We start from the raw sequence: 20,975 nt of genomic DNA, 5'->3' as shown, positions 1-20,975 counted from the left end.
TTAATTTAAACTAACATTTCATGAATATATCTATATGCAACAAAAACAAAATTGCAATAAAGAAAAACAATGTATTTAATTCATTGGAATCATAACTTTCTATTATGAACTATCATAAAAAGAAATTTTTTTTGGTAAAAATATGTGACGATGTTCGGTAAATATTTAGGAAAACAATAAAAAAAAATTTCACAAAGAAACATTGCATAAAGTAGAAATAAGAAATTGTTGCATTTGTTATTGCAAATTTAAAACCTACAAATAGAATTGAGCACATTAATAAATCTGATTAAAAGTAAGCTTCATTTAAAAACACAAATATCAGTGACATGTTTCAAGTAAGCAAACATGTTTAATGAAAAAAAAAAGAAAAAAAGAAAGAATTAAATCATATTAAAACAGGTAAAAATAAAACATTTTATTTACAGACTAATTTAACTGTAATTTTTTAGAAGTATCATGTTCACTATTTAAGACAATACTATAAATAAAACACAACAGTCGAAGACAATAATTTATTAACAATATATCTATTATTCTTTTAAAAGATATTTACAAGTAACATCGATTTCAGATCAAAATCAGAATTATCTATAAAAATCTTGAATACTTGAGAAAATATTCTTTCAAAAAAATTCTTAATTTTGGTATAAATACAGGTTTGTTTACAGTTCTCATGATAATATTAAGAAAAATATTTTTGCCAATGGAAATAACACTACAATCACAGATAAAAATAAATTTTTCTTCACTATTTTCAACACATTTTTCTAAAATTTGGTTTGAGATTTGCTGTTCAGTGCCAACAAAAATCTGTTTACTTTCAATATCATCCTGATAAAAATAATTACTTCTACCCCGCCAAGTTTCTAAAACAGTAACATACATACTGTGACTAAATAAAATATTTGTTACATTATCAGTAGTTGAAGTTTTATCAACTTTCTCGAAAGTTCGAAGCTTACCGTACTTTTTATTATAAGCTATTGTTTTATTGATTACAGCAGTTTTGTCAATCTGAAACTTGATGGTTTTTGAATCAACAGGATGGCACTCAAAAAGCAAGCAATCTTGAAGAAAGCAGAAAACATTATCACAGATTTGTATCCAGTTCTCTGATATTTCATCTGTTTTATCCAACTGAATTTTCATTTCTACTGTCTCCTTTCTTGCAAATGAGTAATTTGCAGAAGAGCGATCCAACGTGGCAAGAAGTCCCCAGTTCTGATTGGTTATTGGTTGATCTGAACTTTCATGATAAGCTTCACAAGCAGAAAGCAGAGATTTAATGAGGGATTTGCTGTGTTTCCAATCGACGCCAGTTGTCACATTCCAACTAAGGTTAAATGGATCTTGAACATTAATTGTATTCAGCTGCAAAAATAAAGCTATCATGTCTTTATGCTATGTATAACAGCTGCTTCAAGATAAGAAGCTGTCAAAAATAAGAAAATCATTCTGCTATTGAAAAAGAAAAAAAATTCTTTTGCTATGTTCAATTTATTTCCCCCATGTGAAAACTGCTAATATTTAGAGATAACATGTTTTGTATGAAAATGTTCTGTTTCACAAATTTTAATAACTGAATAAAGTTTTAGCAATTAAAGAAACAAACATGAAAAAAGACTGAATATTTTCACATTTTGAATCTTTCTGGCTTTTTGGAAATTGTTTTAAACTCTCCAATTTTGCAGTTTCATTGAACTCAAAGCATTAAATAATTTCATTTTCTAGCATGTTATTTTCCTCTCCATAAACTTTAAAAGGTCAGGACAGTTTATTTTCAGAAGAACTGAAGAAATGTGAATAAGTCAACTTTAAAACACCCTTGCTTTAACGAACAGTAGGAAGAGAGTTAAATAGTTTCTTATTCATTAATTCAACAGCTCTTGATCTTTTTGCTTATGATTGGTGCAACAAGTAGAGAAGAATAGCAGGCTTTGGCATGCTAAGCCTCATATTCAAAAAATTAACTGTAAGCAATTTAAAACATGTTAAGTGTGAATGTAATAAGCTGGATAAATGTGCAATAAGCTTGAATTTAAACAATATTTATAAACAAAGACATGAACTTTTATAAATAAGACATGAAAAAGAATTATTAACAAAGACTGTTATAAATTTCAACTTATAATAAAATAAAATAAAGAATAATAAAATAAAGAACAAAACAGCAATGCCGTATAATTTTATATCATAAATGACAACAAACTGCTGCATTACAAAGCTTTATAGAAGATGCTAAGAAGACAACAGACTTCTTGAGTCCAGTATCATGGAACACTTGCAGCCATACGAGACTTACAAAGAAGTAACATTCATCTATAGTAGCATGCCATGGATGGTAAAGGAACTCAAAACCATGATCTCCATATTTTACTTATTTAACTCACGATTTGTATCTCAGTCATTAGAGATATCTAACGATTGAGAACAGTATATATACTTAGTATCTATATTCAAAATTTTCAAATGAGCTCAAACTATAATTGATATAACATATAATCAGGATCTGAATTTTACTAAGAAGACATAAAAAAAAATCCTTCTTAATAAAATATAGAGAAAAACTTGTCTTTGTGGAAGACTTTTTGCAGGAAACTAACTTTTTGGATATGGATAGCTAAATGACACAAATCTCTCTCAGTTTATCTGATGAACATCTAACTTCTTTTATCACTGGTCTCGGACAATAAATTTAAATCAGATTTGCAGTTATCAAAGCAGCCAAATCAAAGCTTCAATTCAGCAACCTTGAATTTTGAACCCAACTCAGAAGTCAAGGGAACTCCTGGATAAATCTCTCAACTTAGTGATGGACTTTGAATAAATCCACATTAGCATTACAAAAAAATGAAGATGAAAATCACAAAAACTCGCATTCTAACAGCCCCACAGCAAAGAGACTCTAATTTAGGATATGTCTGCTAATGGAGAGATATATGAATTTACCAGCCATTGCAGGATTGCACCATTTACCAGGATTTAAACCTAGGGTGTCTCATAGAAAGGTAAACAAGTTAAACCCAGAGCTGTCCAGACTCAAATTTAACTTACTATTTATATTATTTTTAACACTGTTTCAAGAAAAACAGAAGTTTATGTAACATAAGGTGGGGGTGGGAAGATGCCAAGAGGAAATTTGTCTGAGCAGGGTGAAAGTGGGACAAAACATTAGACACCACAGGAGACTAACAAGGGAAACTAGGGAAGTGTGACTCGCCAATTTTGAAATAAACTTGTGGGATGTATGCCTTATGAGGAATAATTTTAGGGGGAAACATTCGTTTCGGCCCATAGAAGGTCTTGTGATGGATAAAAAATAATTCAATATATAGAAAAATCGGTATTTTATTACTTCAATGAAGACTATTAGTTATTGTAATTGTCTCATACTCCAATTAATTTTGTGGTACTTTCACGTACTATATAATGCATATTTATTGTCAAAATTGATTTAAAAATTTTTATATATCTGTAGTTTTTCAAAAAAACCTGTTAGGTTAATTTAAAAAAAAAAAAAATTGACATCAAATTTTTTAAATTTTTTTCTCCAAAAAACTTTCCAAATTAATTGGAGTATGTAATTGCAAATCAATTAATAATTAATTAATAATTAATTAGTTTTCTGATTAATTTATTAATTAGCAAATTAATTAATTATCCAATTAATTACAAATTAATTGGATTATGAGACAATTACAATAACTAATAGTCTGCACTGAAGTAATAAAATACCGATTTTTCTACATATTGAATTATTTTTTATCTCTCACAGGACCTTCTATGGGCCAAAACGAATGTTAATTAATTTATTAATTAGCAAATTAATTAATTATCCAATTAATTACAAATTAATTAGATTATGAGACAATTACAATAACTAATAGTCTGCATTGAAGTAATAAAATACCGATTTTTCTATATATTGAATTATTTTTTATCTCTCACAGGACCTTCTATGGGCCGAAACGAATGTTGTTCCCTAAAATTATTCCTCATAAGGCATACATCCCACCAGTTTAGTTCAAAATTGGCGAGTCACACTTCCCTAGTTTCCCTTGTAAGTTGAAAATAAGATAGGGTTTAGCAACCTGAGTCAGGATTTGAACCCATATAAGAAGTAGGTATTTAAATATCAAGTGATTCCTAATATGTTAATTATTTTTAATTTTAAGCTGACTACGATCAAAACGGAAGAAAATTAAAAATGAATAAAAAATGGATTATATTAAAAAAAAAAGCCTTATAGAGAGATAAATAGAAAAGAAGCAAATAATTAAGACTTACTTCAAATGTAGGCTCTTTTATGATGAAGGATTTTCCATCGCATACATTTCTATCTAAGGTACAGATAACAGATGTAAAATCAAAATTTGCATAGAAGAAGAAAAATTCTCGCAACAACATTTCTAAAAGAAAATACAAAGTGTCTTATGAGAATTAACACAAAAATGAACAGTTTCAATTAAAAGTATTAGAAAAGAAAACCTGCACAAACCTTATAAAATTTGGCTTTTGATCAAATAGCCTAAAATGTTGATATGGCTCAGTTAATTCATTTGACACAGCTACTTTGAAATCTTACTTGTGTATAGCAAGCAAAGCTAATTTTTTAAGCGTACATAGTCATATTTATCCTATTTCTTTGAAAAACAAATTTTAATGAAAAGCATTAAAATAGGAAAAATTAGTTAAATATCTAAGACACATTACTTTTTAAATGGTTCATTAGAAACTATTTAAAAAGAAATTTGATAAATAGACTATTTATGTATGAATAACAGGCTCTGCTTGCTATGCATTAAATGGTAATTTTATATGGCAATACCTTAAAAACTGCCCATTTTTGAGTTCTGTGTCCATGAAGTCTCTTGATCAGCATTCAATAAACAGCAGCATATTTCAGACAGTTCGGACGAAAAAGCAAATTTCCAGAAGGTTTGTGCGTGACTCTTTTACAGTAAAGTCCAACAAGTGACACATGCAAATAAATTAATATTCTAAACAAAAGATATTTTGTAAAGACGGAATGCTGACAGAAATAACTTTGTGCTGCAGCGATTCAAACTCGCAGATATATTAGATTTCAGCAGCCACCGAAAAAAGCTTTGACACAATAGTTCCCTAAAGTGCAGATTGCCAAGATCCACAAATTCCACTTTCCAAGGTTTGTAAACCATTTCAAATACATGGGGAACTTGAACAACTTACAGAAGATGTGCAAATTTTTCTCCAGTATTTAAGGGTAAGCAATCTCAAGGGCTTCTTAACAGCTTAGATGGCCTTTTTCTTCTACCCAACTGGCGCAAATTTTTTTCACTCCAACTAATATGCTATGTTGTGCTCAGCAGCTGCCTTATACACAAGTTGTACTTTTTTGTTTATTTAATGATTTTAGATTTATGAATATACTTAAGATTTTGAAAATAATTTATCTTTTATGAGTCCTCATGATTAGCAGAAGTGTAGTTGCATTATTGAAACCTATACTTCTTACACCAAGAAAATAGTTTTAAAAAAAACTTAAATTGTATAATAGATTATAATGTTCGATAATCCGACAAGTGACATGGAATCGCTAATGACAAAACACATTTACTTCATAAAATGCTTCATTAAAATATTTAAAGTTATTTAAACTATATTAAAAACAAGGGAAATAAATAAAATTAAATTTCTAAATATTCTGAGATGGAAAATGGTGAGAATGTAATAGCATTTTCATTCATAATGTGGTTTAAATTTAAATTCCACTAAGTATATTCTAAAAATTTTCTACTTTAAAATATTCCAAATAAATATGATAAAAAAACATGAATAAAAAACAATACCTAAATTTTCTGAGTTTGAAGAAGGCGAGAAAACTTCAGAAGTGTCTTTTCCTTCAGAAAACAAATATTTGTCTTCATTTAAATCTGTGGAAAAAAAATTATTTTAAACACAAGTTTTAAATTATGTCTACTGTTATTTGACTAATCAAATTAATAAATGGTTTATGAATAGTAATATCAATTTTTAACATTTATTAAACGTTATAAAGACATAAATTCTTTACCTATAATTTTTGCTATTGATTATCACATTTAAAAAGTACGGTCAACTCCTTATTTTATATAAATTCATAGGTGCCAAGTAGATCCAGTAGATTTTACAAAATAACATAAATTTCATGATAATTGCTGCATAATGTACTAAATATTTTACACATGGGAAATTTTATAGTCAGCAAAATAGAAAATTTGCAATATTTTCCACTTATGATTGACATTAAACATACTCAAATATTAATATGCATTTAATTCATCAAAGATAGTTAAAAGATTTTTTAAAATTAATTTAAGAAGAGAGTTTTGAATAAAAATAAACACTGTATATTTTAGAACAATAAAAGTTCTAAACTGATTTCTATAAATGAGGTTTGCTTCATTATGTATTAGAAATACTTATTTAAATATACAAGCAAGGAAGCAATAATCTGTACAAAAATTCTACTCAAAGAGTGATTCTTTTTAGGAAACTTACTCAATTTTAGGGAATTATCTAAAATGTACAAAAACCAGGAGAATTTTAATTAAACTAGTAGACCAGGAGAAATTGGTAAAATCCAGTAGTCTATTGGAAAATCAAATAGAGTTGGCAGCTATGTACATTGCAATCATAATCTGTATTGGTTTGATCAAATTTTTGTAGCAATGTTACGGTGACAATCTGATATGTTTGGAGTACTAACTAACTAAATAATAATCCCTCATACAAAAAACATGTTGAACAAAATTGATTCTCAAAAAAATATGATCAATATGTTGAACAAAATTGATTTCAATAATATCAAAATGAAAACACTGTGAATATGCCAATGAATTCTGTGAACGATCTCTCAACTCATCATTTAAAAATTCTATATGATTATTGTCGTAATGATAGGAATAAATAATATTTAAAATCACATGAAAGAGATAAATCAATAATTGCGTAACTGCAAAAGTCTATCATACTGCATTTGCTTAAAATAATAAATAAGCATATCACCCCTGAATTCCTTAACCATAAAAATTATAATTGAATATCTTTTTCACACAATGACTTAATTACCAAAAAAATTTAAATAATGAATCGTGTGGGTGAGGCAATATGCATAAACCTCATACATGATTTGTGAATGGTTTTAGTGGAGGGTCAGAGCTGTCGAAAAAGGCATGTTTATTCAGGGAAAGTACGTTTTATGTATGATTTCATAACTTAAAATATCATCGGTTCTTATTAATTATTGGCATATTTGAGGTCACTCTCTCAAACTGTTCAAATTGAGTTGATATAAAGGTCCAACCATTAGATCAAAAGTTATTCTAAGTAAAACAATTTTTTTTGTGCACTGTACTTACAAGTGATATTTTAAATAAAACAATACTACTAAATCACAAAGAAAAAATAGTATATGAGCAACCATTTTCACTAAATAACTTGCTTTTCGAAAACTACAAAACAAAAGATGTTTTAGAGATTTTCTTGAAAAAATAAAATAAAAAGTGAAACAAAGTTTTGATTGCAATATTATAATGAATGGTTTAGTTTGTGTGTTCTAATGGATACCAAAATAATATTGAATCTATGAAATAGAAAACAGGACATCGTGTATCAGTTGTTATAATGGAAGAGTCATTGTAACGAAAAATTTTACTTAAGATCTTGAAGAGTATATCTATAATAAAACGACTTTCTACTTTTGCAAATTAAAAAATAAAATCTTTGGAGAAAACTAATAAAAATTTGTGAAAATTTCAATTTTGAAGGAAGAGTTAAGCAGGAGCAATGACCAAATGTCTATCTATCTATCTATTTATATCTATATCTATATATAAACAAACTAGTTTTATTGATGAAATTTTTTTAAAGCTTCAGCAGATTTGGATTGATGGGCCAAAAAAAAAAAAAAAATTTGGGTGAATGTCTAACAGATTTGGTCTTAGATTAGGTCACTTCAATCATTTATTTTTCACATACATGTAGAATTCGTAGATAGATATGTTGGAAAAAAAAACAGTATTACAAATTCTAATGACTTTTTTTTTTTGACAAAACAGTTTATTTATTTGCAAAGGGAAAAACTAATAAATTTTTCTACCGATCAGTGTCGATTTTTTCGAAAATTACAACTTTAAAAACTATACTAAAAAACTATTAATATCATTAGCTTAAAGTATTTATTTTAAAAAAATTTTTAAAATATGGTAAACACTACAGTGTTTATTCCTAAAACAAAGAAAAAGCAGTCCTGATCTTACCAAATAGGTTCATGAAAAATATTGTACATAGCATTTTCAACTAATAAAATTTAAGGTTCGAATTTTGAACCAATAATGCAACATAAAATTTATGTATATAAACAAACAACAAACTTATTCCTTATAAAATAAATCTGAAATCATCATGATAAAATTATAATAATTAGATTATTTTTAAATATTAACGGCCAAAAATGAATTTTTTTATATTTTTAGAATTGGTATGAAACATTTTATGAAGACCGGTCCCTCTGAAATTTTGAGTCAGAGTATAATAACCTGTATGTTCTGAAGACAGTAACAACTTTCCTGTATAATAAACAAAAACTTGAAAGCATACATTTTAAAAAATGATACATGGGATCAGTGGCGTACGCAAGGGAGGGGTTTAGGGGTTTAAACACCCCCCTTGAGCTCAGACAAAATGGCAAAAATAGAAATTTTATTAGAAATTATGCGAGCTATTATTTTTAAAGACAATATATTTTTATCTGCCTTATGCCTACTTTTTTTTCTCACGGTATTTCTCAGAATACTGAAAAAACATTTACTATAATAGGGTTGTACTTTTGAAACCAAATTCACGTGATACTGTTACGGAGTGGTTCCTTTCTGTCCGGCCAGTATAGTTTTCGAGACTGGCTGTCATTCGCGAGATCTTTACGCGATGATTCTGTAATCCTAGACGTGCTGTCATCTTTGAGACAATTCGAGAATTTTGGAGATGCGGTGAAAAATTATATAAAAGGGGGAACGGAGTACAGTTGATGATGTAATATCAAATAATTAGGGGCCCCCTTAAAATGGATTTTTTTGAAAATAAATTTTAAAAAATTAAGAAAAACAATGATTGTTTTTAAAAAAATCAATTTTAAATATATATTAAAATTTTTTCAAAATGTTATGATTAAAATTTAGTTCTAATTTAACAAAATAAAGCAAAATTCAATTTATTACTATTTATTTTAATTTTAAACATGCTTTCTGAAATGAAAAGATATATAAATACTTTTATATTTGAATAAATGAAAAATATACGAGAAAAACAACTTAATCGAAGGGCCCCAAAAATTTGAATGGCCTAGGTCCCCGCATAAGCGTCGGCCCTGAGCATAGCATTTATTTCTGTACCAGTATATATATTTACTGTTCTTGGATCTTTAGGATGTCAAAACGTAAGAATTAAATTTTTTTAAAATTATTTTGAGAAAAAATCACGACCTGAAATTAGTGAGGTGACAGCATCTAGTATCAATGTAAGTTTTTCTGTTGTACAGAAATGTGATACTTTCGTTGAAGAAAACGTTTCTAGCATAACAAGATCTGATGAATGTGAAAGTGGCCCTCAAAGTGTTACTTCCCACCCATATGACATTGGACTTTTTTCAGAAGATATTACATTATGTTCTTAAACTTAAAAAATCAAATCAAAATTTAACCAAACAATGTTGTCTAAATAAAAAGTCAAAATTGTCTAGCTGTCTAAATTAGGGAAATAATAGTGCTTTATTACAGACTCGAATTTCTTTCAGTAGTTTCAGAAAATTATGAACACCCCCCATGAAAAAATTCTGCGTACGCCACCGCATGGGATACATTCTCATAAAAAAAAGTTGTGATCAGGTGGTGACCAACAAACAAGTATCTAATAGCCATTTTTCATATTTAGTTGCCTTGTGGGGGGTGGTGACCATTACTTCTGCCCCATATTCATTTGTAACAGTGAGTCAGCAGCTAATCTTTAACTTCTTCCTGACCATGACAGGGTTGCCACTCAAATCTGGAGAAAAAAATTCAATGTGTTTTCCTTGTACGTATTATGCACAATATATTATGAGGAAACACAATTACTGCATTCTTGTGGGAGCTATATTGGGCTACCTATACTAGTCTTAATTGCTGGATAAAAAAGGGAACAGCTGAAGATACTTAAATAAAGCTATAGTAAATGAAATAGCTTAGTATAGTTGGAATATCATCCTTAAATATCTCATAGATTACACAATGAGTAGTCACCATTTTTTAAAAGACGAAAATAAGTAACAGAATTCCCTGTATTTTCCGCAGTTTGTAAAAAAAAAAAAAAAAAAATTAAAACTCCCTGCATTTCTCTGTTACTTCAGGTGATTTTCAAATTCCCTGTGGAGTGGCAACCTTGCACGATAACATAGATGTGATTACGAGATACTCCCCATATGGCCCACAATATTGTATATAAAACAAGTCTTTCAGACTCTAATAGAATCACATGAATGAGATCTCAATGCAATACTCTTAAATTATGTCTTGTATTAGTATGTATATGTACTCTTCTGTATGAATAAACACCAAGTTTGGGAAAGGGCTTCTTTCTCCATCTGCCATTCGAAGGGGTTAAAAATAACTTTTAGAGGTTTGTTTGATAAGGATATTATCTATAAGGAAAAGAGAACTCGAAGGTAATTAAATATACAGTGGTAACTGTATGCATGGGTTGGATACCCCTCAGCTCGAATATATCTGGTAACAGAACATAAATTACCTATTTTCTGTAGTACACTTTGTAGTGCAGGAAGAATAGGAGGATATCTTTTCTGCAAAAAGTACACAATCATTAGAAATATAGCATAACTTTTGAACTTGAGTGGTCCTCCAATCAGATAAAAATGTTTCCCCCAATAAGTGATAAGTTGAAACAACGGTGCAACTCGATGGTCCAGTTTACTACAAGCTTGCATTAATCTTGTTCCTTGAAGAGCAGACCTAAACACAAACCAAACTCAAGTCAGTTAGCGGAAATAAAAAGACAAACTACAGAAACATAAAAACACTAATGGGAATTTGTATAGTTCGATTTCTGTAATTTGAAAATATCATTTAAGAATTGGAAGCATAATCACAGAAACTGTGGACCAAGTAAAGATTATTTAGACACACAGATTATTTTTGCCCATCATCCAAAGCAATGCTCAGAGGAGAGATAGGGACAATTGTTACAAGGCCAGATTGAAATTCCTAATAAAAAGTGTTATACTATTTAGTTAAATTCCTTCGAAGAAACAAACAGCAGATAATTCTGTTTTTTTTAATATTTTTTTTAAAAACAATTATGTATGTAAATGTTCCACAATTTTAGAGAAAAACACTAGATATTTAGTAGACGTAAGTAGTTTATGGAAATCAAACAATTAGACTAAGAAAATAATAGCAAGTTAATATATTAGTATATTTGTGAAAATGGATGTTTTGAGAATCAAAAATGTAAACTAGCATTTAAAAGACAGATTTCCTCAAAAAGCTTACAAAATTATATTTTTTGTGCATTAAGGAAGGGGATAGTAATGAAGTTTTTCTTAGAAACTGCAAAGTCACTGTCCGGTTTTGTCAATAGAAAAGTCTTTTTTTCTCATGAATCTTTTTTCATAGTTAAAGAGAACAGTGTTGGCTCAGGGGATAGAGAATGAGGTAACCCAGGATTAAATCCCGGCGATAGCTGGTTGATAAAAATTTTAAACAGCTCACACTGACCACAGTGGTGATGTAAATTATCCTTAGTGGTAGATGGACCATTTGTAAGTGTCTCCTTGTCATCAGGCTAACCGTGGGAGATTTTCCTCTCCATTTAATGTAAATGCAGGCTTGTTCTACAAGAAAGCCCTTCATGAAGGCAAATTTCTTCCAATACTTGATCCAGGAGTTCCCCTGTCTTCTGAATGGGGTACAAAATTACAAGGTTACAGAGTTAAACATTAGTGGTCGTAAACTTCAAAATTGGGTCGGCTGTTCAATGACGGTTATAAAAAAAAATAAAATTCAAAGAGTACTGCTGTGGCCCAGGGGATAGAGAGTTTGCCCCTAAATGAGGTGGTGACCTAGGAGAGGAAAACCATGTCAATGAGTGACCCAGGTTGGAATCCCAACAGTGGCTGGTTGATAAAAAAAAATTTCCGTGCACACACTGACTACAATACTTATATAAAATATGCTCTGGAAGATGGATCATGGGTTAGAATCATCTTGCTGTCAGGCTAACCGTTAAATCCTCTCCATGTAACGCAAATGTTGGTAAGTTAAAACAAAAAAGTCCTTCACAAACATTAACTTATCTCAATGCTTGATCAAAGAGTTCTTTTGCCTTACTGGGTTAGGTTTAAAATTATGAGGCCACGAGCGTGAGCTTTGATAATCGTAAACTCAGAATTCAGTTGGCATGTTCAAAGCCAGTTATAAAATAAAATAAATATAAATTAAAGAAGTGAAAAAAAATTACAGGATTTACAGCAGGAAAGACAACAGGATTTTAAAAATTTTACTAATAAAAAATTAAATTTTTATGTTTCATCCTTATACATAAATAAATAAGCAACTTTGTAACATCTGATTAACAGCATTGACTTGGTACATAAGGACCTTCTGAATATGTTTTGGATGTATTTACGATGAGCAAACAAATGGATCTAATCTGATTCAGATAAGAAAGTATCATTGCACATAAAAAGAGATTTTCAAGTAGTGACAATTGCTAATTTTAACAGTCAAAATTAAATGAGAAAAGTAGAGAGTTTATAATCATTACATTAAAAACTTTGATAGTTTAAGCAAAGTTAGAGAAATTTTATTGAAGTGCAATGCACTTTAATTTTTGGGGACCTTTGGTGCTTTAATTTTTGGATACCTTTTGGTGCTGCTATTTTGTATAAGAAAATATTTTCTCCAAAACAAACAATTATATTTAGTTGTGTAAAATGTTAATAAAATATACTTTTATTTTAATTTTATGTAAGAATGATTTTTTAATATGTTAGTCGTTTTTGTTACGAAATGAACTCATTAACAAGACTTAAATCATTATAACAAATCAAATAGAAAACAATTTTTACCTGTCTTGAATTACGAGTAAGTTTTTTCATATTTTTAAAAATTTCAATAAAAATGTTACGATTTATATCTGGTAACATCTAATCTTCCTCGCGTTTGTTAAATTTTGATATCAATTCAAGCGAAAGCTGATAAAATAAGGATCTCAAAAGAAATAAATTTCCCAACAGCAACAACTAATTTCTCCATAAAATAATCATTATAAAAAAAAGAGGGGAGGAAAAAGCATTAAAAATAACTATAACTTTAGAAAGTTGGAAAAAAAAACTTGTGTAAAGTTCATAAACAAAAATGGCATTTCAACAAGTCGAATATCAATTCTGTAATAGCGTTTCCGTGTACTGCAGAGTGGTCCACATATTTTTTTCACAAGTTTAACAGTTAATAACTCTTGAACTAAATATTGAATGTTAATTTTCTTAAAAATTCCATTGTGATCTTTGCACATTTTTCTATTCACATTTGCAATTTTAAAGTCTTATTGTTTTGCACAACAACACAAAATGTAACATAACACCCAAAACAGGAGCAGCATTCACAATTTTTTTAATATAGAGAGATACTCTTGGGATTAAAATGCAGATAGAAAACCATTTTTTCAGTTTCCAGGACAAATTTTATGCTTTTAGTCTGTTATGGCCCTGCTACCAACCAAAACTGTAACAAAATTTATGACAGCTTTAAAGCAAAATTTACCTGTTATTGATTGAAAGATCGCACCCAAGATCATTACAACTAAAATTTAATATTGGAAAGCGACCAGGTACTACAGTTGTGACTTCAGTTATACCAGATTCTTTCAACACCTTCTGGATAAAAATTAATTGCTGTTTAAGAGGAAGGTATGGAAAATCTGAAGCAGGAACTTTTCCAGAGGAGACATCAACATTAGTTACAACAATGTTTTGCGCTGGAGAATTCTAAAAAGAGTATAAATCATCTTTTGAAACAAGATTTAATAATAATTGAAATTAAAAAAAAATTAAATGAAAAGCTTTAATAAATAAATAGCAAAGTTCTTAAATCTAAACGTAGTTTAAAAAGTTAAAAATACAGCTTATATTTTCAAATATAAACCCATCCACATATAATCGAGAGTACTGTTTTATTTTTCTTTCCTTTTTTGAAAATTCATTCAAAACTTAAGCATAAGCTGATGAAAAAAAAAAAAAAAAAAAAAAAAAAAAAAAAAAAAAAGACGCATTATCTTTGTGGGTAACTTTCAATTTATTTGTTCACCTTCGTTCAGAAATAAAAATTAATTGAAAGTCCAACTGATTCTTTTCTTCTTCCTTTTGTCCCCCCCCCCAATTCTTCTCAAACCTTTTAACTTAACAATCCATAGTGATGTCAGCAATTCAACTAGGTAAAAAGCAAATCAGACAATAATAGTGATGAGAGATATCCGATTTCTGAAGCTAGTATATTTAATTTTTTCTGTTTGTTAGCTGTTTTATGAGGACAAATAAACAATAAAGGAAAATCTAAATAAATAAAACTATATTTTTTCTATTGTAATTTTCATTTGTTTTCCTTCCAATAGTTAGTTGTAAGTGTTTTATTTTCAATATTTTATGTATTTACAAATTTTGAAGGCGCCATTTTGTGAGATTTAGCAATCTATCACTAATACTTGATGAATGGAAAAGTATTTTTGTGAGTAATGTGCATTCAGAATTTTGAGAAGTTAATGGATCTGATTAAAAATTGATCATTTCCACCCTCGATTTAGCTTTCAAAAAGTTTTCAAAACATTTTTGGATTGTATTTGAACAGATCTGATACAAGTGTAACAATTTGATTACACAACAATTTGTTGAAAACCCAATCAGGATAGTTTAAAAGCTGCTTGTAACTCTTTTGAATAATGAAACCGAAACATCCCTTAAGCAACATTTCTTTCTTATAGAGCAATTTAATGCAGTTGAAAAATTAATTTTCATGCTTTGCAATTATACAAGTCAACATACATATATCCTGAACAATCAGCTGTCTTAGAATAAATTTTAAACAGGAAAAAAATTGTCATGAAGTCATTACACAATTTGCAATATCAATATGAAAAGCATATAATGCCTGCCATAAAAAAAGAAGAAATATTGTATAGAAATAATGGAATACGATTGATGTAACAGTAGTTATAAATACACAGATAAACGATTGTTGTAACAGTAGTTATAAATACACAGATAAAAAGTATGTTTTAAGATCAATTTTACTTAATATAAGTTTGTTAATTAAAGTATCTGATGCATATATATATTCTTAAAAAGCATATTTTTGTTAATTTTGACCTCCATTTGCAGAGAGATCAACTGTAATAGATAGAAAGTTCAAACTTGAACACTTACAGGATTTGAGGCAGAATAATGAAAAGACAAATCTAGATCACAGCCTCGTAAGCCCAGGCCACTAACACTTGAACCAACAGGATGCACTGACGATTCAGGAAATGTTGTCCTCAAGGCATTTTCAATATCCTTGCACATTAAAAGTCGATTTGAAACATCTTGTTCTGATAATTGCACGTATGTAAGAAAAGTATCAATTTGTTCCCTCACCTACATAATAATAAAAATAAAATAAAAATTTTTAATAAAGAAGTTGTTAACAAAACAAAATTTGGTAAGTTTAACAAAAAAACATAAAATATTTTATTTGAAGTTTACTAGAAAATAATAATGATTTTATTATGTAGCAAATAATATTTTGTTGCTTCCTAACTAGAATGTGATGTTTGAAACATGTAAGAATAGTGCACAAACAATGCAGTTATTTTTTCAAATTGTTTATCTGCATAAAAAATAAAGACATCAAATTAATATGTAAAGAGGCATAAATTATTTATAAGTACTTGTGCAATTTAAATACAGTCTCAGTTTACAAGAAAATTTCTATGTTTTGCAAGTTTCAAAAGCATTAAGAAAGTGTATAAGAAATTTATAATATGCTTTTCAAAAAAAAAAATTTAAAAAATGACTACTTTAAAATTTTTTTAGGGTTTTCACTCAATTTCAGAAAGAAAAAAAAATTCCCTGACTTTTCCCCAAAATCCAGATTATATTTAATGCATACTATGCCATTTTTAATCAGAAAACTTTCATTTTTATTTTAAATGCCAAATGTTAGATTTTGGGAGCAAAAAATAATCATTGAATGAGGATGGAGACATGTCAGTTGGACTAAAATGTAAAAATTCTAAAACAAGTAATTGTAATCGATTTTTGAATTACTCCCGAATCCCAATGACTGATTACTGTTATTGACAATTCTAAGACTGGTTATTTTCATATTCATCATATTCGTTTCTTTTAAAGTATGTCCAATTTACAATGAAGTAGAACACTATACATAAAAAGCACAAATAATGTAACTAATAAAAAACATACTGATTTACAATTTTGCAACAAATTTCTAAGAGTAGAGTGTGATAAAACAGAGTTAGAATGCCCAGCCGCTTTTCGAACTATTTTGAAGAAATTTTGTCTTCTAGCATCTGAATGAAGGTGATGCACTGTATTTTTCCCCTAAAAAAAGGAAAATATAAATATAATACTTTTGCACAATATTTATACAGGCATTTACCTTTATAGCTCAGATTTTCTGGAAAATAAAGGTTTTATAGGGGAAAAAAAAATACTACATGAAAATCATAATACATTCGCAAATCATGTTAAAACTGAAAGTTTAACAATGATTATTTAACCTTTTTAACAATCACATTACTTGCAAACATATTGTTTAAAGACATTTCTGCATAGTGTTTCTGTTAAATAAAATCAGTTATAAGAGGTTTTATGTAACAGAGTTATGCAGGCATGACCCAAGTCATAAATGCATGAAAAAGGGAGATTTAACGCATGTGAAATTTCTCCAATTCAAAGTTGTGGGTTTTTCAGAAAATTTTCTGGTAAATTTTACAAAAATTATCTAAGCCACAAAATTAACAAAGTATTGCAAAAATAAGCTCTTGTTTACAAAAGGAAATAAGTATGCAAAATTGGAGTATTTCATCATCATCTTTATGCCATTTTGAGTTTTCCCCTTATTGAAAAAATAAATATAATAGTTTAAAGTTAATAATTTAAAAATAAAAATGAAACAAATTTAAGTAAAACAGAATCAAAGTTAATTTTATTCATGTGGAATACAAAGTTAGAACAATAACCTGCAGTTTTTGTTTAAATGATATAGAAATTGACTAATAAAAGAAAATATAGAATGTTCAAATATGTCCTATAACAAGTCTATTAAAAATTGCCTTTTTCACATTTCCAATTTTCCAGAAAATCTAATGGAAAATTTTCTATTTAGCAAAAACTTTTCTCTCCACATCACTGTCTATAACAATTGAATTTCTAGTTTCAGAAAATATTTTTCCTAGTGGTAGCAAAGGTAGTGAATTAGTTGTTTAATAAATTAGAATTAAAAGATTTTTGTCAACCATTACATATAAAAAAACCTTATTCAATATATAAATAGACAAACTTATGGTCATGTTCTGAAGTTCTGATATAAGTTTTATAAAAATTACATCACTTTGAAAATTTCTACTTCAGGTAATTTCCACAGGAAAAATATTTCATATTTCTCAAATATTGGGGGGAGGTGGGGTATGAGATTGTAAAGGAATTATTTACAATCATAACTTGTGCTAATTACAGTTTGTTAAGTTACAATTACATTTCCTCTATATATGCTACTATTATTTTTCCCTTATCTTACTATTATATTTCTCCTATATATTTTACTATTAAATTTCTCTTATATATGTTACTATTACAGTGTTTTCATTACAGAAAAAAAATGGGAGAGAATTTCGCATTTCTCACCCTTTCTCAAAAACAGGGGGAGATTTCAAAAAGTTAAGTAAGATTTCTAAAAATTAAAAAAACACGAAAAGACTTGGGAAAAAATTATTTCTTTAATTATAATACATTTTTAACATCTTCTAATTGAATATTTTTACTGCATCATCATATGGAAAATGTTCTATATCTACTTTTTCATCAGCTATTATATTTATTTGGCTGAAAAATATCCGTATTTGTTTCGTTTTAACCGTTTCTACCGAAATTTGTTTCATTTTCATTTGTCCGTTACGAAGTAGAAGATGACGCCTTAACAAGGTATTTGTCCATTTTACATTTATGCACAAAAAATGTAAACCTATTACATGAAGAAACCTTACCTACAGTGAACACGTGGTTGCAGAGAAATGTGTTCTGTAAGGGGTTCCGTGTTTCGGGGGGGGGGGGATGTTCTGCTGTTCGCACCAGTTCTGAACAATACTGGTAAATAGGGAAGCTAGATAACAAGGACCGATGATCAAAATAATGAAATATCAAGGAAGAAAAGTGAAACGAATTTTATTCAAAACGGCAAAAGACGAAATTTTTTCCAAAATTCGCACATTTTGAAATTGATTAATAGAGTGTGCAAACGTCTCGCGTTAATTATTTTTTATTGTGAGAAAAGGAAAAAATATGCGAGGTTCTCGCGCTGTAGTGAAAACACTGTATTATATTTCCTCCATGTATGTTACTATTATATTTATATGTTGCTATAATATTTCTCTTATGTTACTATTATATTCCCACCATATATAGCTATTATATTTTTACATTCAGACAAAATGTTCTTTTAAAACATTTTGAACTTTAAAATGCACTAATTTTTAATTTTCATACATTTTTTTCCTTTTTGAGTGTGAAGGCTGGCCCTGCTTGTCTACAATAATTTTGCTCAAAAACAAGCATTGTTACAACATTTAATTTATTCAATAGCAATTCAAGTATTTTTTTTTTAAATAGATAATAATAAATTGATTTTACAAACTAATCCTAAATTAACATAAAAAAAAATTATTATTAATAAATATAATGAATTGTTGTAATGTTTATTCAATTTCTGTAATTTAAAAATTAGTGAAAATTAATATTGATCATTATTGATTTATTCAAAATACCCATTCATAAACTGGAGTGAAATACAAAATATATAATAACTAAACATGATTGATTTTAAATAAATTTATTAAATCATTATGATGTTTAGCAAATTTGAATATTTCTTAAAAATATACTGATAATATCTTTTATAAATTGACTCAAAATCGGAAAAACTAACTCATGTACAAGCATAATTGAAAATACACAGTAATGATTGGGAAAAAAAAAAAAGACATCAATGACAAGTTAACTAAAGTTAATGTTTACCAAAATATCAAGTCTTGTTGATATGAATAGGCTTAACAATGGTACTTTTTTCATTAGCATTTTATCCTTCAGTCATTCCCTTTTGAAAGAATTCTGCAACAAAAAAAATATAAAAAAATTAAAATTCTAAAAATAAAAAGAATGACTTAAATTATGTTTACAAAAAATATTGTAAGTCATATTAATTTTTGATTGTTTATTATAGTAAACAATTAAAGGATAAATGTTAAAACATGTTTGAATAGCTTTCTAAATTTACAAGACTTTTCCTGTGGTGCATTGTAATTGCAATGAAAAATTATTTAAATAAAGTTAGAGAATTCTAATTTTTTCCCCCCTTTGCAAGCAACTTCTTTTATTATACAGTAGATTATCTGTTAATTACGATAATTGGGAAATGCCTCGTTATGGACACTCAAAAACTTGATTATTTTGGGGCAGGTACAGATATGGAAATCTTCCTAGCAATAGAACAAAGAAATGCTAAAACTAACTCTTAGGGATGATTACTGTTTCCTGATTGGTGGCAAAATGAACACCAAGTTTTCGCAACTTCCCGGCAATGGCTCACGAGAAATTTAGGAGAAAAAAAATCACAGAAGGGGACCAACTTAATGGGTATAACTTGAAACTACTCCCAGCAAACCTCTTTATGTTTTGATAAAAAATTTGCAAGTTTAAAATCCATTTGGTAAATGCAGTTAGTGCGAGAGATCACAATGTGGAAATAGCCTCTTTATATTAGTAATCATAAGTCATGATTTAATTTTCAATAGTAAAATATTGGTAGAAAAATTCCTTCGTATGTCTTACTTTATTTGAAAGTAAAATCAAAATATTGTGTACCATTTTTCAAAATATTGTGTGTAATATTTCGAGCAAAATAACTTAAGAAATATCTCTAAGTATCCCAAATATTATATTTGTTTATAGAAATAAACATATTAAATATATAGCATTTTTCCACACTTAGGTGAATCATTTTTTCATTGGAACAATATCTATATAAGTAATATTCTTTTTTTCATTTTTAAGTTCTCCATTTTAAATCTTTTGCTTATTCTCGTAACTATAAACATTTTCAACATGCATTCAAAAAATAGTTTTGCGATAAAATACAATTATAGCATCAGTGAAAGAACATTGTACACAAACCAGAATTGTTAGTAAAAGAATAGAAAGAAAGATAAAAAATATTTTACATAAATTTTTAAACCTGTCAATGTTTAATTGTGCAGCAATTAAGGCAATAATCATCAGCTAGTAAATTACATAATAGTCAGGACAATAAAAGATTCCTGCACTTCCTACACAACATAACAATTATAAATATAGGGAAACGCTTAAATGCATATTATTTTATTAAAGTTATAAATATAAAATTTCAATTCACACCGCCATGATTTGTTTACAAGCAATAGTTGCCATCTGTTGAGCACTCATTAAAAAATTTATAGATAAAAATTTTTATCAACGAATTTTAAAAATCTTTTAACTTTTTAAATATTAAAGACAGTTGTACTAGCATAGAAAATATTAAAGAAGCTAAACATATCGTGTTTTATTTATTCATAATATATATGTATTTGTTTTTCTAGTTTTTATGGTTTAAATA

At 28.1% G+C, this 20,975-nt stretch overlaps 1 protein-coding gene across 4 annotated transcripts; it reads right to left on the bottom strand.

The window, feature by feature from the left end:
• Positions 1 to 501: 501 nt before the first annotated feature.
• LOC107454879 (poly(A) RNA polymerase, mitochondrial) lies at positions 502 to 20,793 on the bottom strand. Of its 4 annotated transcripts, none has more exons than XM_016072212.4 (9): positions 20,577 to 20,793; positions 19,361 to 19,453; positions 16,532 to 16,669; positions 15,494 to 15,703; positions 13,839 to 14,062; positions 10,807 to 11,027; positions 5,835 to 5,918; positions 4,291 to 4,412; positions 502 to 1,374 (listed from the first exon to the last, which is right to left on the bottom strand). In XM_016072212.4, exons 2-9 carry the CDS (start codon positions 19,418 to 19,420, stop codon positions 592 to 594), a joined length of 1,842 nt encoding a protein of 613 aa, XP_015927698.3. In that variant the 5' UTR covers positions 19,421 to 19,453; positions 20,577 to 20,793; the 3' UTR covers positions 502 to 591. The 4 variants fall into 4 exon arrangements, with proteins under 4 accessions (XP_015927698.3, XP_015927699.3, XP_087016100.1 ...); XM_016072213.4 differs by having other exon boundaries at positions 20,563 to 20,788; XM_087159974.1 differs by having other exon boundaries at positions 19,361 to 19,460; positions 20,578 to 20,713.
• Positions 20,794 to 20,975: the final 182 nt, after the last annotated feature.

The sequence above is a fragment of the Parasteatoda tepidariorum genome, chromosome 3 (assembly GCF_982258835.1).
Source record: "Parasteatoda tepidariorum strain Cologne lab strain chromosome 3, Ptep-v5.0, whole genome shotgun sequence".
In the NCBI taxonomy this organism is placed as follows: domain Eukaryota; kingdom Metazoa; phylum Arthropoda; class Arachnida; order Araneae; family Theridiidae; genus Parasteatoda; species Parasteatoda tepidariorum.
The sequence above is the reverse complement of the archived record's forward strand: the minus strand, read 5'-3'. Positions and strand labels throughout refer to the sequence as shown.